Source organism: Calypte anna, chromosome 21, assembly GCF_003957555.1.
Source record: "Calypte anna isolate BGI_N300 chromosome 21, bCalAnn1_v1.p, whole genome shotgun sequence".
Lineage (NCBI taxonomy): Eukaryota > Metazoa > Chordata > Aves > Apodiformes > Trochilidae > Calypte > Calypte anna.
The window spans coordinates 4,089,891-4,110,193 of record NC_044266.1 but is presented as its reverse complement, the minus strand read 5'-3'; the positions used below and the strand labels follow the sequence as shown (position 1 = coordinate 4,110,193).

Here is a 20,303-nt window from a genome sequence, read left to right as displayed (position 1 = left end):
CAGAAAAGCATAAAAAGCAATAGAGAAGAACATAATGTTAGGGGAAGTTTTGAATGCCTGGGAGAAAACATCTTAAACAGTCACTCAGTCATTTTAATAGATACCCAGAAACAGGATTAGTCAAACTCTGCCATTACCTTTCCAATGAATGTTCCTTAAAAACACTCCAATCTGCACAGTCAACAAGGAGAAGGAATTTGAGCAAGAGGGGAGTCAGCTGTGCATCCGATGGCTGTCCTCTGGAGATCTCACCTCAGCTGTGGTGACGCAGAAACGCAGTCAGAAAGCTTCATTTATGAGGCCACTCAGCTGTGGGACTGCTCTTCAAAAAGAAACCTAGGAAAACATCAACAGGCTGACACTTGCAGAACTGTCAGGTAGAGTAGCACAGAGTGGTGCATCCATAGTGACCCAGGCACATGTTCTACAGGTGCTTGGTGAGGCTCTGGGGAGAAAGAGAAATCCCTGAGGATTCAGGAAGTCCTTTCAAGGTGTTATAAAAGCTCACACCCTGGAATGCATCCTGCACTGCATAATGATTATGATTATGCATTAGTGCACCAGCAAACAAGTCCTGATCTGTGGTGGTTCTGCTCCTTGCCTTGGCATCCTTAACTGTTTCAATCAGTGATTTCACACTCTGCAAAGCTCTGAACATTCCTGCCCAACCACTTAAAAAGAGGAAGAGGCTGGCCTGGTCAGCCTCTGTGCTCTTGAGCTTGTCAAAGCAATCAGAAAACTTGCATGTATTACGTTTATAGTTAGACCATGGCCTGTAAAGCAGGCGGCCTTGCACTAGGAGGGAATTTTGATCACAAGAATTGTTCTCCATTTCTGGGTGGTGGATGCCTCTAAGCCAGCTCTGTGTCAGTGTGTTTCTCCATCTGCCCCAGCAGCATGTTACACTGATGTCTTAGTGTACTTGTGTGGGCTGTCAAACTGAATTACCGGTGGCTTTATTTTTCCTGCAACTCTCTGTTCCCAGTGCCCACCCCATTAGCCATACATCCCCTCCCACACGGTGAAGGAAATATGGTATTTTCAAAGACTGCTACAAGGTTGAATTTCCCTCAGCCTTAGGCTTTCTTGTGCTCCATCTTTAGCTCATTATAAGACTCTGCACCTCTAAGTGATTTTCCATGCATAGCAATCAAGGGACTTCCACAAAGTGCAAAAATGGGTGGAGCATCTCTAATCCAGAAGTTAGCCAGCACAAAAATCCAGTTTTATAATTTCCAGCATCTGATTGCTTAGGAGCATGTTTTTGCAGGGAATACTCCCCTCTTACGCCTTTGCCTCCATGATAACTCAAGAATTACTGCCAAGGACACAGCTGTAAGGGATACACGGAGTTTTGGGGAGGCTGGCTCTGCAAAGAATCGCTTGCCTATAAAGTGACAGTTTAATTCCAAGAGTTTTTCCTGGCCAATATTTCTCATCTCAGCTGTGTGCAACGCAGCAGCATTTCAACCTGATTCATGGCTGAGCAGCCCACATAAATGTGTGCCTCCAGCAAGACAGAAAAGGCACAAAAAACCCCAGCATGCAGGGTTGTTGTGACCATATTGGACAAAACAGCTCGGCCTTCAAACACTGTCTCTTTATGGGGAGCCCAGGAAGTCACAAGGGGGGGCTGGTGGGGTACTGTGTCAGGACGGTGAGCCTGGGGATGGCAGTCAGCTCAATGCATTTCCGTTTTGCTTTTTATTAGGTTTAAAGCTTGTCTTGAGGGGATGTTCTCAGGAAAGAAAGAAAAATGTGCCCACAAGAAATGATGGGTCATAGGCTGGAAGGGTGAGGCAGTTCTGGGGCAAGCACAACCACAGTTAACTTTGCAAGCAGCAGTGTGGCATTGTGTGGTGCAGACAGGATGGACTGAGCACTGCCATACCCCTGGGCCCCAACTCCAGGTTTGGGGAATTTCAGATTTTTGTTGTTATTTACCTGAAATACTGCAGAGCCAGGCCCCCCCAGGCATTGTAGTGTCAGGTGAAAAGAGAAGGAGGAGGACTGGGGACAACTCATGTCAGCAGTCATGTTGTTATCAGACACCATGGCACGTGGTTGCTGCCGAGTCCACAGAAAGCTGAATCTGACTTTCCAGGGAGGGGGGCTTTGCTGTCATGAAGTTTATCCCTCACCTCAATGCAGCAGACTAAATAACTATCAATGAATAATTTGATGGCTTTTTCAACATCTGCAGTGGGACTGGAGCTGTTCAGGAAGTGTGAGTCACTCTATTTTGAGACAATCTTCCATTCCATGGCCTAGGCATTGGGCTCCACTCTATTTTTTTTTTTTTTTTTTTTTTTTTTTTTTGGTCAGAAAGAACGCTTTTGCTATATATAGAGGCCTATGGATGTCACAGGTTCAAGGGTTTGTCACACGAGGAAAAAAAACCCAACTCTTCAGCGCGGGTAAGTGTTTTCCTGCACACTCGGGTTCCCACCGTCTCCCCTCTGGGGGGGGATCCCCTCAGGGCAGGCTCCCCTCAAGTATGGCTCCCCTCAGGGCCACCTCCTCTCAGGAAGGGGCTTCCCTCAGGAGGAGGCTCTCCTCATGGCCACCTCACTTCAGGAAGGGGGTCCCCTCAGGGCCACCTCCTCTCAGGAAGGAGCTTCCAGCAGGGCCACCTCCTCTCACGGCCACCTCCCGTCAGGAATGGGCTCCCTTCACCGCCACCTCCTCTCACGAAGGCGCTCCCCTCAGGGCCGGCTCCCCTCAGGGCCACCCCCTCTCACGGCCACCTCCCCTCAGAAAAAGGCTCCTGTCATGGCCACCTCCCCTCAGGGCGGGCTCTCCTTAGCACCGTCTCCCTCCCTCCCTCCCTCCCTCCCTCCCTCCCTCCCCTCAGCGCCTGTGGGCGGGACGAGCGGCTCCCCCCCTCCCTCGTTGGGTTTTTCCACGAGGCGAACCGATCCGCCGCGGCACGTAGCGCACGCACTCGTACCCGCCTCTGGCCTGAGGCAGCGGTAGCCAATGGGAGGGCGGCGCAGGGAGGGGATGGCCAATGGGAGAGCGGAGAGGGGCTGAGACGACCAATGGGGATCGGGCGGTGGGCGGTTCAACCGCATGGGGCGGGCTATAGCCCGGCGGCTGTGCCGTTGCTCCTTCCCAGTCTGAGGCGAGGCGTTGAGCCGGGAGGGTCGGTTCGGGGCTTCTGGGCCAAAGGTGAGTGTAGCGGCGCGGCCTTTCGGCCTGCTGGCTCCTGCGTAGCCTTAGTGGCTCATCCCTCCCTTCCCGCAGTTGTACGCGGGGTGAGATGTCCCCGTGAGCCGCGGTTTCGCGTCTCTCTCTTCAAGACCTCTCCCCCAGGAGCCGCTGCCGCCCCCGTGAGATGGGGTCGTGAGATAGGGCTGCAGCGGCCTTGCCTGAGGGTCAGGCCAGCTCCGGGTGATCTCTGAGGGGTGCTGGGCGCTGTGGGGGTGCTAACGGCCGCATCGCGGGGGCGGGAGGAGGCCTGCGCCGGACCGGGCCCCATCAGCGTGGGAGGTGGGGGGGTGGGGGTGGGAGTGTGTAAGGGGTAAAATCCCCTGGGGACCTCGGCGGGTCAAGGCTTCTTGAAAAGACGGGGTTTAACGTCTCTCTCTTAATCATTAACAGCCACTCTGGGATTGCGTGTCGTGATTTGGACCTTCCCCTCTGTAGTGGCGGTGGATGTCCTTCAGCTTTGCATCTCAAATATTTAACGTTTGATTTCAGCACTCAAACCTGTGGGCCTTAGGTCTCTTCCTGAGTGGGGTTAATTAATACTTATTATCTCAAGGCAGCTTTTGTAGGGGAGTAGCACCTGACAGCTTGACATGCATCTCTGGATGTTAATGTGTGGAAACAATTAACTGCCTTTTAACCAGTTCACCTCGTGCAGGGTTGCCCGAGAGGATCTTGGTCTTTGTCCTGTTCCGTTACTTGGCTGCTGAGTCACAGGGCAGGACTGGGACTTTCTGAGCCTGGCAGGAAGCAGTGAAGTTCTTCATCCAAACCCACTGATTGGGGCAGTGCATTTTCAGGCTTCCATCTTCTTAGATAACCTGAAGAGAAAGTAGTTCAACGTGTCTGTGACCTATTCCCTGCTAGGCATTACTTAAACCGTGTTGCATCATGTTGCAGAGCATAGAGGTGAATACCACGTGGAAGGAATAGGACTGGAAGATGCCCTCATTGGTCCATATTTGTCCTGGTTTTAGGAGGGCTTCATCAGTAGGATTGGTAAGATACAGTATTTTTAGGAGGGCTGCAGCAATAGGTCACAGTTCCAAGGAGTAGTAAGCTTTTTTCGGAGTGGCAATAGTATGAGATTTGCAGTCTTACAGAAGCTTTAATTTTAATGTAAGTTTGCAGTTCTGTAATAAGGCACTAACTGGGATAGTTCTTTCTGTGGCCAAATCTATTCAGATGCATGCATTGCAAAGTCTTAACTCTGTCTTTGCTTGAGAGAAATGTGGCTGCGAAATAGTTCACAAGTACAGCTTTTGGTGATACAGTTGGCTGCAAACAAAATATCTGGAAATAATTTCAAGTTGGAGTGGTCCTCAGGTGTTAGGAGTACTGCATTCCCTGTGCAGAGCAGGGGCTCAGAGCAAGGAATGTGTGATTTCTTGGATTTCAGTTGTAATGAGCTGGTACTCAGGACTGGCAGTGGTGCAGTGGGCAGTAACTTGGTCTCGATTTGGAAGAGAAGGCCAGGAAATCTGCTGTGTCCTTTCCTAAAGGGAGACACTGACCTTGCCAGCAGATAATACTATAAAAAAGGTTTAAGGCAAAGCATGCATTAAGCACTACTCTGGCATTTGTGTGTGTTTGCATAGCTCTATCACTAAGTACAAAGGTCTGAGGCAGGTGGTGCTACTGGTGAACTTTTGCAGTCAGTATTTCCACACCTAGATGTGTGCATGGGGTGACTCTCACTTTCTGTACTTCATGTATTCTCTTTCAAAATACATGAGTCATGGCTTTTGGTGAGCAAAACAGCATCAGATTTTTACTTGGGAATAGATCAGTGGGCAAACTGTTTCTTAAAGAGTGAGGGGAGGGGGTGAAAAATGAGCCAAAAAAAAAAAGGTGTGAAGAATTTCAGGAAGGGTGCAGTGCTGTGAAATGCCTCCCTCTAAAGACAGACTGCTGGAGAGGTTACTTGTCAAGGACACTTGAGTCATGTCACACCTGGCAGACACTGCCTGAAGTGCCACCTTTGTGAAGGTGACCAATCACAGTTTCCTCCAAGCTGGCTGACCTTTCAAAGAATGAGGCACCGATTGTCACAAAGCTGTGGTTCTTGAAAATGAAAGTAAAGCATAGCAGGTGCCAGCTCGAAATGTCCTTTCTAGATAAATAGGAAATTCTTCCTGTTCAGCACTGCTCAGTGCAGGTGCAGGGAGATAAGTGTTGGCACAGCTAGGACTGATAACTGGTGAGTTGCAGGATTTATTTCTAGCTTGTTTTATTTACTGATTAAGTAGTGGCAGCATGAAGGCCATCTTGAACCAAGTTGTTTTGCCTCCTAGGTTATTCGTATCATCTGTCAGCGTGTGAGTCTTTGTAAAGCAGCAGTAACTACAATTTTTGAGCTGCCTTACGCAATATAATGCTTGGAGGCAGGACAGCTCGAAGGGACACAGTATTTTTAAGGTCTTTTTGGTTTTGTTAACTTTGCAGTAACTGCAGAGAATTCATGACCATTTCTGTAAACAGGGTTACCACCCACACTGGCTTGCCAAAAGACTGGCTTCCAGATAGTTCTGCGTCTGAGGCTGAGCTTTCTTCTCTGCAGATGAGCTGGGTTTGGTGCCAGGCAATGCTGTACAGGCATTTGTATGACTTGATTTTTAAAATGTAGCTGAGCTTACGTAAGGGATTTCTTACTGCAGTTATCTTAAGTAAAAGTGTAGAGATCTGTGAAAAGGGAGAAAAAGGAAGTATTAAAAAATTGTGATTTCTCTTCCTTGTAAGAGGAAAAGCTATTCCTGTAAATACTCAAGATGGGTTGTAACTCTTAATGCAAGTTCTTAATTAGATATGTAACTGTTTCTATTTCAAGATGAGTCACATTTGGCTCTGAACAGCTGAGCTTACTAAGAACCGTTGCACTGTAGTTTTTTATCAAAGGTTGTATGTTAGACATCCCAACCTAGGTGGGAAGAACATTTGAAAAACAGAAGCCTTGTTTCTGGAGGTATCTAAAGGAATGTCACCTCACCAAATAAGAGCAGACAAGCAATCCAAATAGAGCAATTTACTACTAGTAGTTAGATTCTTTTTAAAAACTGATCTAATTGCTATTGCTGAAAGTTGAGATGAATCACTGAAATGGAGTGCTGCAATCAATGGTTATTAACTATTCAGGAGGTGCAGGCAGGTGTGTGGGTTGCCCTTTGGTTTAAAGAAAAAAAAGTTTATTGTTCAGAGCCATGTTTTGAGTAATACTGATTAACAGTTTCAAACTGAAAATAGCTGAAAGAGGGTAGCTTCAGTTTGGATATTGGGAGAAATTTTTCATAAGAGCAATAAAACCCTGGAAGAGGGTCCCCAGAGAAGCTGTGGATGTCCATCACTGGAAGTGTTCAAAGCCAGGTTGGATGGAGTTTTGAGCAACCCAAGCCTACTGAAAGATGTCCCTGACCATGGCACAGGGATGGAACTAGGTAATTTTTCAAGATCCCTTTCTACACAAATCATTCTATAATTAATGCTAAACTCTTCTTTGCAGGTGTTAAAGATGTCCATCCTTAAGATCCAGGCTCGTGAAATCTTTGACTCTCGTGGGAATCCCACTGTTGAGGTAGACCTCCATACCAACAAAGGTGAGTCCGTAGCTGTAGATGTTTATTACTGTTTTGTATCTGATAGTACTGAAGAGGCAGTCAAAAGAATACCACTTCTCCTGTTCCAGCAGTGGAATTGTGCTTAGCCTTTTCTCCAAGCATACAACATGTTGCAGAGCTTGCTATTGGACTTCCAGAAAAACCTCTACCCTGCTCTAATGGGATGAATTTGCTGAGCTCAAGGTCTTGGCCTGGACGATGAAGGATTTTTTTGAAGTGTGACTTCTCACAGTCTAAATTGTCCAAGTGTTAATCCAAGCCTGCCTTCCCTGCCCTGACCATAAACTGGGATAGCATTTGCAAACTCGGAGTTACCAAAACCAAGTTCCTGTCCTTTAGTGGTTGCTAATCACACCTTAGTTTTCAGTGTTCCCTGAGCTCTGTGTGACTGCACTTAATTCTTGATTTGTCACTTTATATAATGAAACAGTCTTCTGCTGCAGAGTTGAATAGTGGGTAATGGGTTCTTCTATGCATAAGTATGCAGGCATGACTAAACAACTTGCTTAATTGGGTTTTTACTTATAACATCTTATTTTTAATTATTGTAGGACTTTTCTCTTGGTTTGTTAGTTGTTCATTGCACATCTGATAGATCTGACAAAGGCATTGTGCAAACACACAGCAGTATGGTTTGCTGGAATGCGCAAACATAATAGTTGTAATAAACTAACAAAATAGCTGATCTTTCTGCCTCAGAAGATTAATGCAGTCATTTAATGAGATTCCCCTTACTAAGCTCTTTGCTGTAGCAGGATAAGGGCAAGACTGGAGACTGAAGCTGGCATCTTGAACCTCAAACAACAATGCTCAGAAACTTCAGCATCTTGGCTGAAAGAATGGGCTGGCTGGGTGGTTGTCCTGTTGTCAGAGGAGTTCAGAACTCACATTACCAAAAGAGGCCTCCTAGTTGTCCATTGTATGTCATATCTTAGAAGAATTTAAGAGTTTGTCATCCAGACTGAGGTCAAAAGTAGATTCAGTGAATAAAGACATTTTTTGGAAGGGGAATGGATGACTTTCTGAACTTAAACACTTGAAATGCATAGTGGCAGAGAACGAGGGAGTTGGGTTGGTGTTGATCAGTAAGTGGGACACTCATAGCAGATACTTTGCAGGATCCCTGTGAGCAGAGCTGCTGTTTAGAGATCAATTCTGCTACCTCTGGGGATGGAAGTATGTGGTAGGTTGGGATTGTGTATGGATGGAGAACATTTTCTGGGTTGGAACGTCCTAAGACAGTTTTGTCTCTTGTAAACAGGTCTGTTCAGAGCTGCTGTTCCCAGTGGTGCCTCAACTGGGATCTATGAAGCTCTGGAGCTTCGTGACAATGACAAGACACGCTACCTGGGGAAAGGTAAACCTGACTCCTGACACCCAGCTTGGCCCATTGCAGTGACTGTGTTGCTGCATATGTTCACTCCAGATTGTAGTAGAGGACACACAGTGCCATCCATATTATGCACAAGCAAGCAAACATGGTGAAGATGAGCAGTAAGAGGACAGCAGTGCATGCTGCACATAGGCTGTGTGGCTGGGGCAGAGGTGTAGCACAGCCTGCTGGGAGTTCCAGGGGACAATGCAGAGTGAGACTGCTTTCAGCAGTGCTGCAGGTGACTCTGCTGCCATGGGTGGCTGCATGGAGCTCAGGCAGGGCAATGAGGTGATCATGTCTCTAGCACAGTATGCCCAGACATAAGTGTGTTATGCCACTCCTGGTGACCTGCATGTTGGAGTCCAGAGTGCTTTAGCAGTGTGTTGGAAAAGCATCTCAGCCACCTGCTCCTAAGGGCTTGGTGTTACTGCAGCTTGTCACAAGATCTCTTCACAGACCAAATTTTCAAAGAACTGTAAAATGTATCTGCTTTGGCACTGTAGACTCCTTAGATCCCAGCATGTTAAATCCTGTTAAAAACTGAGGTTTAGGCCAGCTGCTGATCACAGCTAACATGCAGATTTACACTGGTAATCATGGAAGATGCTTTTGTTTTGGACTGCACAATAGCTAAAGCTTACCTCAGTTTTTTGTCTTTTATTATTGGTAGCCAGGATACATAAGTTTGTGTTAGTAGTGTGATACTTTATTTGTCTGGGGACTGATTGTTCTGAAAGGAAACACAGCAAGTCACCAACGTGGCTTGGGAACAAGTATGGGGGGAAAATTAATATCCATATGTCATTACCTAATAAAGATTCTGATAGTAATTCTTTCAAGTACTCTGAAAGCTTGGATAGTCAGTACTCCTTTCTAGCTGGCTGCTGTAAAAGCGTTTGTGATGCCTTTCAAGTAAAAGGCATCAATCAACTTAACTTTTGGCTGGGAGAGTTATTTGTCTTCAAACACACACAAGTGTGTGTGTATGTATAGACATGTTAAATCTGATCCTGTAGGCAGTTCTTTGTGGTGCTCAGCCTGAGCTTCCTCAACAGGCTATTGCAGCTGAAAGGTTTTGTCAGCTGGGGGGAATAACATGAGTTATGAAAAAATCATCAAGTGGGATGAATTGCAGACTGGATAGCTGGTGTGTCTGTTTTAATATCAATTTGCAGACTTAGACCATTTGAAAAGCAATTAATGTCGTTCCGGGTACACTTAATTAGCAGTTACATGTTCTGAAGCTTACACTGTACGTGGATGACAGTATTCCTTAGGCTAATATTGGTAGTTGGCCAATGATGGTCTCTGCTTATGGGGCAGAAGCAAGGTCTGGTGCTTAATGCAGTGGGGAGTCAATGTAGATTAAAAGGATGGTGCTGTGTTCATGGTTTATTCCTTGCCCAAAGCAAAAGCAGACAATCCATTTCTGTGCCTGCATCCAGGTACAGAGACAGTGTACTTCAGCATTGTACCAAGTGCAAAATGTGCTAAGGTGATGGTTTAGCTGTTACATAGTGGTGGCAGATAGTGAAATGCCTGAGGTACTGCATGCTTAACTTCTGGGAAGCCTTTTTCTCTCCCCTTACTCATCCATTCTATGGATGGATATGAGCAGCCTATCCTAAAGCCTTTCCTAAATGCTGTCATTCAGCCACTTGAGGTCTGGGTCCTCAGTGGTGTTTGTGATAGTATGGCAATACTCCATCCAGCCCCAGTGGCTGTTGTAGTTTCCTCTACTCTTTGAGCCCTTCTGTTTGTGCTGTTCTGCTAACTTGGAGGTCTGTTTACCTGTTTGTGTCCTTTTCTCTTGCTTGCATGACTGCCTCTGTTTTTAGCTGTGGGTCTTCGTCTCTTCCTTGATTCTCTTGTCCATTTCGCTTCTGTCAGGTGTATCCAGAGCTGTTAAATATGTTAACGAGTTCCTGGGGACAGCATTATGTACACAGGTAATGGATGTGCTTTCAGTGCAACCTTGTCACTTGGATGAATTTCTCCAGTGCATGGTCTTGCAAACTAACATTGCAGCAGGCATTCCTAGATGATGCTTACTTCATGCAACGTCTATTCAGTTGAGGTGACTTCTGTTCAGTGTTCAGATTCGGCTGTAAGCTCAGGTTGGATTGCAGTTTGAACAGCATGAGGTGGTATTCTGAGATTTGATTGTTACTGAGATCATCTATTAACACCTGCAGAGCTGCTGTGGTTGACCAGTGTCTGATTTGCTTGTTCCTTACAGGTGTCTCAAAAGCTGTTGAGCACATCAATAAAACAATTGCACCTGCACTGATTAGCAAGGTAGGAGCAATTTGTCTTCTGCTAACATCAGTTCATGTCAGTCCAGTGTCTCCTAACTGATGGGTTTTCTTGCTAGAGATAGTTGCAGGAACTGTATTACATGGTAGGGGGTGTTACCCTGTTTATGGGAGTGCATGTGAACAAACTGACCTACAGTAATTGCTTTACTTAATGACTGCATATCTAACAATTAAAATAACTCTAGCAACCTAGTGTTGCAGTGTGCAGAAATCCTTAAGCACCTGGGAGCTTCAGTAGTGTGTAGTTAAGATACAAACTGCTTTATGCTTCAAAGGGTGGCTGAATAATAGGGAGGGACTGGGTTTTATTCAAGCTGTCTAATTTGGAAAGGAATCTTACGGGATATGAATCTGTCAGCCTTGGTCTGCTGGACGTGACCAGAAGATGCTGCAGTGTGGTAATGACAAGATCTAATCTCTTCAGCTGTTGCTGTTTGCCCTTGGACAGTTACTGGTGCCTGCCAGGGACATAAAAATGCAGGGGGTGGGTGAGAATTATCCAAGCAATGTTTGGGGTCAGGCAGTGGTTTTCTTGCTTCTCTCTGCAGAAACTCAGTGTTGTGGAACAAGAAAAGATTGACAAACTGATGCTGGAAATGGATGGATCAGAGAACAAATGTAAGTGAGCTGTGTGTTGCAGTGAGGTGTGAAAAGATGAAGATTGGTGTATAGGTTTCTTTCTTACATTACCAGAAACAATGGGCAGTGAGTGGCATATGCTGTGCACTTCCCATAGCCAAGATGATAGTGCAGGTATTGCTAAGTCTTTTTCTGACACTTGTGTAAGTAATTGCTTCCTATTGCAGCTAAATTTGGTGCCAATGCTATCTTGGGTGTATCTCTGGCTGTATGCAAAGCTGGTGCTGCTGAGAAGGGTGTCCCCCTGTACCGTCACATTGCTGACCTTGCTGGGAATACAGATGTCATTCTTCCAGTTCCAGTAAGTCTTGGTAGGGGTAGCTGGAGACTTGATCTGAGCAGGTGTTTCATGATGACTGGTGGGCTTGGATCAAATTAGAGACTGGAGAATCTAAGTTAGCAATTTGCTCTGAGACCTGCCTTTTTTTTTTTTTTTCTTGTTACTCCAAGGCTTTCAATGTGATCAATGGTGGCTCCCATGCAGGCAATAAGCTGGCTATGCAGGAGTTCATGATCCTCCCTGTGGGTGCTGACAGTTTCAAGGAGGCAATGCGCATCGGTGCAGAGGTCTATCACAACCTTAAGAATGTCATCAAGGAGAAATATGGCAAGGATGCAACCAATGTGGGTGATGAGGGTGGCTTTGCCCCCAACATCCTGGAAAATAAAGAAGGTAAGAATGAGCTAAGTGTGAGAAGAGGTGAATGAGAGAGCCAGAGCATACCTGTCCAGTATGAGTGGACATCAGTTTATGCAGCCTGACAGAATGACTTTGATTTGAATGTTTCACTGCTGTTTCATTCCTGTAGCAGCTTGAGAGGATCTTACTCCCTTGCAGTTGCAAAGTGGTGTGGGAATGTGTACATGGATTGCAGGTTTCCCCCAAATCAGTAGTCAGTTTAGTGGAGTTTTTGTGCTGACAAAGGAGGAAAACAGTTTGAACTATGCCTGATCATGTGTAGGAGTGCATGAAGATAAGCCAGTAGAATATGATATAAGATATTCCAGTAGGATGTGAGAACTCTGAAGTTGCTTGTTGCTTCAAAGCTGTTAATTACATTATTGTTGAAGGTGGCCTCTGAACTGTGTTGGTTTTTATGACACTGCAGGTCCTGAGTCTGCAGCAGCTATCAGGCTGCTTAGGAATACTGTCACGTACAGCTGTTGCTAGGTCTTTACCCTGGCACACATCAGTGAAGATGGCCTTGAATAACTATTATATTCCAAGGAATATATGTTGCTGGCAGCTGCTGCTTTTGCAGTTTGTACTACATTATCATCTTAAAACCACACACAAGGAAACCCAGACAAAACCGTTAAGCTTCCTACTGTAAATAGCCTGGCTGATCCAGCTGCTTGGCTTTGAGTGAGGCCTGATTGGAAGAGCCTTGCTGGTCTCTGCCAAACCAGAGTAGCATAGTGTGAAGTATCCAGAGACTGCTGCTGAGCAGTTCTGTTCCCTCTTCTGCACAAAAATGTGCATGAGGAGTATGCCAAGTGGGTGCCCTGTGCAGAGGCAGGCTGTGTATCACCCTGCATGTCAGGGTGTGGATGCTCACCACTTTCATGGTCAACATCTGATCTGGAGTTAAAAGAGATTAAAGTGCAGTCACTGCTTCCTGGTATCACCTAGTATTAAGCTTTCTGGGCTGACATGCAGTCCAGCCTGAAGAGATTATGGATCCCATAATGGTGTCTCCAAGGGCATTACGAGCTAAAAGCAGTATTAAAGTTATACCTTGTTTCAGTCACTTCAAAAATGGGAGTTTAAGAACCTTTTCTCTGCAGCCTTTGGGCTCATTTGGAGATTCTTTGCCAAGTGAATGATCTATCGGTGATAAATGGACAGCTTTTGAGTTAAGATCTTTGGTAAGAAAGAAATGCCTTTACTATGTTTCAGCTTTGGAGTTGCTGAAGACTGCTATCAGCAAGGCTGGCTACTCTGAAAAGATTGTCATTGGTATGGATGTGGCTGCCTCAGAGTTCTACCGTGATGGAAAGTATGACCTGGACTTCAAATCCCCTGATAATCCCAGCAGATACATTACTCCTGATCAGCTGGCTGACCTCTACATGGGCTTTGTCAAGAACTACCCTTGTAAGTTGTGTGTCAACAGGAAGTGTGGTGTTAGTGGTGAACACAGGTTGATTACTGAAGGGTTGAGGTGCAGCTTCTTTTATAAGAGGGATCAAGAATAGGACAAGCAGGTAGCCTCTTAGGAGTCTTAGGAATGTTCTTTGAGATGGGTAGTACTTGGCTACAGCATTTTGGTACCACTGCTTTCAGAAAAGACCTTTCAGGGTAACATTGTCTTAAAGCTCCTTGTATCTTTGTACAGTGGTGTCCATTGAAGACCCATTTGACCAGGATGACTGGGCTGCCTGGAAGAAGTTCACTGCCAGTGCTGGCATCCAGGTTGTTGGTGATGATCTGACTGTGACCAATCCCAAGCGTATTGCCAAGGCTGTGGAGGAGAAAGCCTGCAACTGCCTCCTGCTTAAGGTCAACCAGATTGGCTCTGTCACAGAGTCTCTGCAAGCGTAAGTTCTTTCCTTCTTAGCTGTGCCAGGGAAGGAGATTGTCTAATTGAGGGAGATGAACGTATTGAGTGGAGCTAATGGGACAGAAATCTATTGATTGGGCATCTGTGAATTGGTAACTAATAGAGCATAGTGACAAGGAAGCCTGTACCTTCAAGGCCTTGAAGTCTTGAAGGTAAAAGCACATCAGACAACTTCACTGGGTCTAAGCATGTGTAAAAGTAGCTCTTTATCACTATTTTTTTACGTGCTTCTAGCCCCAACATGAACCAAAGAGTGGGTCCAACCTGCCTAAGCCATCATCACCAAAGCAAAGGCTGAGCATGTGGCAGTGGTGTGGAGCTTTATCTCTTTATCTCTTCTAGCTGCAAGCTTGCCCAGTCTAGTGGCTGGGGTGTGATGGTGAGTCACCGTTCTGGAGAAACAGAAGATACCTTCATTGCTGACCTGGTAGTTGGTCTCTGCACTGGTCAGGTTGGTATCTGCTGTAGATTTGCTGTTTTGTTTGAGATAATCTGGTGATGAAGCCATGCTGCTCAGTAGATGGGCTATGTTCTAATCTAAGGCATGTGGATTTCTTCTTCTTGGGAGTGACCAGGGAACATGGTATCTTGTATAAACTCACCTTCAACCACTAATGTTAAAAAAATAAACTCCAGTGGGTATATCAGTGTTTTCTGATCCTAAAGCTGGTAGCAAATGAACATTGCTTGTTGCTCCCAAGTCCTAACTTGTCAGTCTGATGCTGAAATAAAGCTTGTGATTGTGCTTATTGCTTTAAACAGAGTTGACCAGGATTGTCTTGGCACCTGTGGCTTTAGTTGTGCTGGAGTTCTTCAATATCTTTCTGATTTCCCTTTCAGATCAAAACTGGTGCCCCTTGCCGATCTGAGCGTCTAGCCAAGTACAACCAGCTGCTGAGGTGAGACTCAAGGGAGAAGGGTTAAGGGAGCAAAACCTGACACAGAAGGAGTGTTCTACTAATGCATCTGAGGCACACATTGGTCTGTTGCATCTCAGAAACACTCTGCAGCTTAAGGACATAAACTGACACTGGCAGGGGTGTCTTTGGGTTGGTGCTGTGCTTGCAGAGCTGTCTGTAGGCTGAGTGAGGAGATGGATGGGTGACAGTAACAGCCACACTAAATGGAAATATCACACAGAGCATTCTGTGACACTAGACAGGAGACATTGTCCTTCTGTTTGCACAGTGCCCTTCCCTTGGGCAAGCATTTAATGTGTTTGAGTGGAGCTGCATGGGATGGATGGTGCTGACCAGTGCAGCAGTGAATGTGCATGTAACTGAAGTTGCTTGGTGGGAACTGGCTTGTGACTCAGTGGCAAAGTCTAGTGCCAGGTAGATCAGAGGATTTAGCATCATGCCAGCAGCTGTGCTGGTGTGGGAGGTATGCACTCTGCTCACACCCAGTACTCTCTTCCCTTTCCATCAGAATTGAAGAGGAGCTTGGCAGTAAGGCCCGTTTTGCTGGAAGGAACTTCAGGAACCCTCGTGGCAAATAAGCTGTTTGGATCAGCCAACCCCTGTTCTGGTTTAAAGTGTTAGTCATCCGCTTAGATAACAATTACCTGTACTAGTAAGATAAGGGCAGCTGAAGGAGAAAGACTGGTTTGCAGGTCCTTTTCCCCTCTAGATGATTACTTCACCTAGTATGTTCAACTCTGATCTGTTATTTGTGATGCTTTGCTTTTGTAGAACAGTCCCTGTTGAGAGGGGGGGGTTGTGTATTGACACCACCCTCTGGGCTCATGACCTTGTGACTTTGAGCATAAACACCTTGGTTTCTTTCTCTGCTTGTCTGGTCTTCAATGTTTGGAGCTCTGTGCATTGCAGCCCAGCAAGAGGTACCTGCAAACAGAAATAGTAGTGGTTTTACATGTGATAAATAAAAGCATCAAACAACCTGACGAAGTGTGGCTTTGAGTTCCTTTGGGGGGAGGCTGAGGAGCAGGAATACTGCCTCTCCATAACCGTATCCTGATGTTTGGCTTTAGGGATCAAAAGTTCTGCTGCTGTAACTGGCCACAGAGAGGATTTAAATTCTTTGTGACAAATGGACAAAGAATTAGCTCTATGTGCCTGCTATCAAGAGGTGGTTTCAAAAATGTTTAGTAATTTGGAAGGGGGACTAAGAATAGCTTTCTTGCTCCTAGATCTGTTGTGATCCTGCAGGGGAAGAGAAAAAACTTGAAGGTCTTCCTTCACTTACAAAAGATGGGGTGTGTGCTTACAAATGCTGTGATTAACCTTTATCATGCACTGTCAGAGATGTCTGCTTATCAGTCTTGTCAGAGTAATGCTGAAAAAACTCTGGTGATACCCTTGGCATTTAGCAGGAGGCTGACATGGTGTTAACTATGTTAAAAGTGAATGTGTAACCTCCATCTTGATCTGTTGTTGCTAGCAGGTGGTGGAGTTCAATGGGATCTGACTTGGGGAACAGGAAGAGAGAAAAAAGGGAAAGCTACACTTGAAAGTAGTGATTCTAGGAGATGGTAATACTTTCATGTAATATGGTACAAGTGAGATGCTGTATTCAATTAAAAACAAAACTGTGTTAACTGCTGCATTTGTTTTATCTTTGCTAATACCACTAATAAAAGGTGTAATTGAAAGGTGATCTCATAGCTGCACTTTAAATTTTGCCCTATTAGTACTGAGGTGCTGAATTTCCCTTGGGGGGAGGAAAAAAAGACTAGAGGGGATTTCTAGCTGTGTGAGTACAGATGGCCAGAAACAAAAGGCTCATGAGCAAATATTTTTATTTCCAAACCCCTTTGTTCTGTTTGGTTTGCTGAGCTGCCAGTTTGGCCAAGAAGGGAAGCATATGGGTCACCCTCAAGGCAGTACCTAAGTTCTTGGAGATGGGAAGGAAGAGTTCCTTTTGCTGGAATGTGCCAAGAGATTTTTCAGTGGATCTGTCACCACTGCTGTTCTCTTGCTGTGTCAGAGCAGCATTGTCAGAACTTCGGAGTGGGGAACAGAGCTGGAATGCTCACCAGGCAGGACAAAGCAAATTCTTGCATAATTGAGGAAGGGGTGGTATAAACCAGTTCTTGTTGTTTATGGTCTTTTGTTTTGTTTTCCGTAATGGCAGATATGTAAGGAAAAATAACTTTCTGGATCGCTTGAATGAGTGTTGTGCTGGTCTTTCACTTCCGAAAGCTGAATTACCTGTGTGATAAATGAGGGAAGACCTCCAAGTTTTTTCTCTTCCCCTGCAGGATCACCTGTGGCTATGTTGATGATCCGTGAGGAGCACAGCAGTGCCCCGCTGTGGACATGGGATGTCTTGCAAGTAAATTTTTTCTCATATCTTTAAAATCGCAAGATGGAAACAGTGCATTGAAAGCCAGTGATGCTGCAGGATACGTGTTATTTCCCTTAAACCTTGGGTTTTAAGGAATATTTTCTGTTCTAGCTTGGGAAAAAAAAACAACTCGGATTTTATTTGAAAAGCTGCTGGTAGGAAGTACAGAGGGGTAAGACCTGTTTCATCCCTGAAACCTGTACACCAGTGCTCTGCCATCAGAGGGCAAGGGCTCTGAGTGCCTGTGAGGAGAAAGCCAGACTGGAGAGGTGTGAGTTCTGTTGGGAGATGTTAGATCTGCCTAGTACTAGTGTGAGTAAGAGCTGTGAAAGCACAGAGAGGACAGATGACTGCAAAGCCTGGCTTTGTTAGTGTCTATTAATGTTTTTTAACTAGAAAGTCTCACCTGTTGTTAGCATTTCCAAAACATCTTGTCTCAAGTCTGGAGAAGCTGCAACACCAAGAATGCTCCTTACAAACACCCTACAAACACAGGCACAGCTGACTATGGAAACCAAGCCCCTAACTGGTGCAATAAAACATCCCTTTGTTGGGCAGCTGGCAACTGTTTCTCCTTATGAGGTTCTTCTCTCAGGCTCTTCTTAAGGGCTTTACCATAAATACCAAATTTACCAGCCCAAGGTCAGCATATGGTAAATTCCTCCTTGCACACATATTTGTCTTTTCATAAGGCATTGATCTAAGCTGGTTGCACTTCATCCAGATTGGAAACCTGGTGCACTTCTCACACATAGCTGATCTCTGAATCAGACCTGTTAAATGAATAAACCAGCTAATTACACACAAATCCTATCAAGGGATTTTTCTTCTGTCAAAGAGGCAAGCTTGTAATATGTGGAAAAAGGTTTAGGAAGCTTTTTAGCAGAACCATGCCAGAAGGCAATAACACAGCTGTTTCTCACTTGGGATTTCAGAAAGCAAAGTCCAAATTCTCAACCCCCCTTACCTGGACTTCTGTATTTACACCTGGGGATTTAATAAGCAGTAGAAAGAGATGGGAAATGAGGTCACCAGTTGCCAGAAATTGTAATTAACCCCTAAATGGCAGTCCAGCTGACATGAATAGGGGCTGGCATAGGGGCTGCTGGACTTGTGTGCAGCAACACAAACCTGGGGGGGAAAGAACCTGGTACCCTGGGTTGAAATCCTGTTCAGATGAATAGAATGGTCCCAGCTCTGACAAAAGAGCCTTCTCTTTCTGCTGGTTAATAATCTTGCAAATGTAGCCCAGGTATTAATTCATTGTTGTGCACACTCTCAGTGCATGATGAACAGTTACCCACACAATTACCAGGTCTGTCATGTCTAAATCAGGAAATTGCATGCAAAAATGGTAGGGCTAGAGGATTATTGCTTGGACTCTAAAATAAAAAACTGAAGTCAGATTTTGTTGAACTATATTGTGCCTCCCTACCCCAGTTAGTCAATCCCACAATGTCAGATGCTGTGCACACCTGTCTCATCAAACCAGAGCTAGAGAAAGCTTTTAAGTTAAACATCAGAGAGTATTTGGGCCAGATCAGCAAGGTGCTTCCAGCTGCAGAGGATCCAGGCTCTACCTAATGAGGCTACAGCATTGAAAGGAGTCACCTGCAAAAGAAGAAAGGAGACCAGAATGGGTAAGTGCTGAAATATGGGGCTGTGGTTTATAGATAAGAATTTAAAGTGTGTTAGAGAAAAGTGAATGACTGGGGACTCTATGTGTGTGTTTGGAGTGAGGGGGAAGAAGTGAACAGGGAACAAGATTTGATTGCTGAAAATCAAGACCTAAACCTGCAGTGCTGGAAGGGGGGAGAGATGTGTCTGCTCCTTAATCAGGGCTTGTATCCTGCTGCAAAGCTCCTCACCTTTCTGTACTGTCCCCATGGAGCTCCTGCTCGAAAGCTGTGCTTTATAGCAGTGCAAATGGAGCACAGCCAGTGTCTTTATTACTGTAATAATTTGCAGGGATGGCACTCTTTGGAGCAGAAGGAGGCATCAGCTTAGCAAACACGAACTGGGAGGCTATTCTGAGAATAGCAGGCGGCCTTAAAAGCAGATCTGAAGTAAGAAGCAGGCAGAAGAGATGAGTGATGAGCAGAGAGGAGAGGCAGGCAGCACAGGAGCTATTCAGGTAACAGGACATGTAATGGAGTGATGCAAAGAGCTGGAGTGGGAAAGATCTCCCATTACCCACTGTCTCTATTTCTAGGTTTGTAAAGGTAACTTTTCTGCTTTGTAGCCCAACCTGCTCTTGGCATTAATTTCCTCTCCCAGAGTTTGTTCTGGACAGGAAGGAATGTTGCCATTCCTCTCTAATGAATGAGAAACCAAGTGATTCAATGTTTGCCTTTCTCCCTACATGTTAGCCCCCGGTAGGGAGGAAGCACCACATTCATGACCTTCACTCTCAGGAACTGAAGCTGTCAGTCCAAGGCATGGTTTCCAATCCTTTGGTTATTTTGAACCACCTGTGGAGCCTTCTCATTTATTTTCTAATATAGTGGACATCAAAACTGGACCCTGTCTTCCAGCAACTGTGTTAAATATAGCAAGCAGTACAGCAACCTTCCTAGTTCTGTTTGGTGCAGTCAGCAGCTCTCAGATCACCCACCTGGAGAGGACACCCCTGTCCCCTGAGGACACAGGCCTGACTTGCATCCATAATGTGATGCTGGCTTGGGTGATGATCTGGATTCCGCAATGTCCATACTTCATCCTGTTTACCTTTGTTCCCCAGTCTTCATGTCATTCAGTAATGTGATAAATTACTTTTTTTTTTCTCCTTAGGTCATTGATTTTTTAAAAAAAGAAAACTCTTTTCAGGAGCTGCTCAGCTCACTGAAACCTTAAGACTTGCCAGGTAGGAGGTTTAGCTGCCTGTAAAGTGGGTAAGAACAATTTTATACTCACTGCTGGTTTTCTTATTCCTGCTTGTTTATCCTGGGCACGCCTCAAGGGACATTTCTAAGTACCCTGTGCATAAAATGTATCTGTCTCAGTGCATCCAGCAGCCACCCTGACTTGCACTGCTTGCTCTGGGCTGTCATGCCCCCTGGTGTCCCCAGGAAGGGACCTTGGCAAACCGTGCCACTTTCCCCTGTCTCTGGAGAGGAAGAAGCAGTGGGAGTGAGCATTCCTTCTGCTCATTCACAGGTGTACAGAGTGCTGTCAGCAGCCTCCTGGGCTGCCAGGGGCTCATCAGCCAGAGGGCAAAAGCCCGTGACCATGCCCAGGACCAGTAAGAGAGGATGAAGGGAGTGCAGCTGCTGTGTTTTCC

The 20,303-nt window shown here is 45.6% G+C and overlaps 1 protein-coding gene across 3 annotated transcripts; it reads left to right on the top strand.

The window, feature by feature from the left end:
• Positions 1–3,040: 3,040 nt before the first annotated feature.
• Positions 3,041–15,620, top strand: ENO1 (enolase 1). Of its 3 annotated transcripts, XM_030463530.1 has the most exons (13): positions 3,272–3,393; positions 4,111–4,209; positions 6,707–6,800; positions 8,083–8,178; positions 10,436–10,494; positions 11,063–11,132; positions 11,321–11,454; positions 11,604–11,826; positions 13,054–13,251; positions 13,493–13,694; positions 14,060–14,168; positions 14,558–14,616; positions 15,146–15,620. In XM_030463530.1, exons 2-13 carry the CDS (start codon positions 4,153–4,155, stop codon positions 15,213–15,215), a joined length of 1,371 nt encoding a protein of 456 aa, XP_030319390.1. In that variant the 5' UTR covers positions 3,272–3,393; positions 4,111–4,152; the 3' UTR covers positions 15,216–15,620. The 3 variants fall into 3 exon arrangements, with proteins under 3 accessions (XP_030319391.1, XP_030319390.1, XP_030319392.1); XM_030463531.1 differs by lacking the exons at positions 3,272–3,393; positions 4,111–4,209 and adding an exon at positions 3,041–3,171; XM_030463532.1 differs by lacking the exon at positions 4,111–4,209 and having other exon boundaries at positions 15,146–15,502.
• The last annotated feature ends 4,683 nt before the right edge of the window (positions 15,621–20,303 follow it).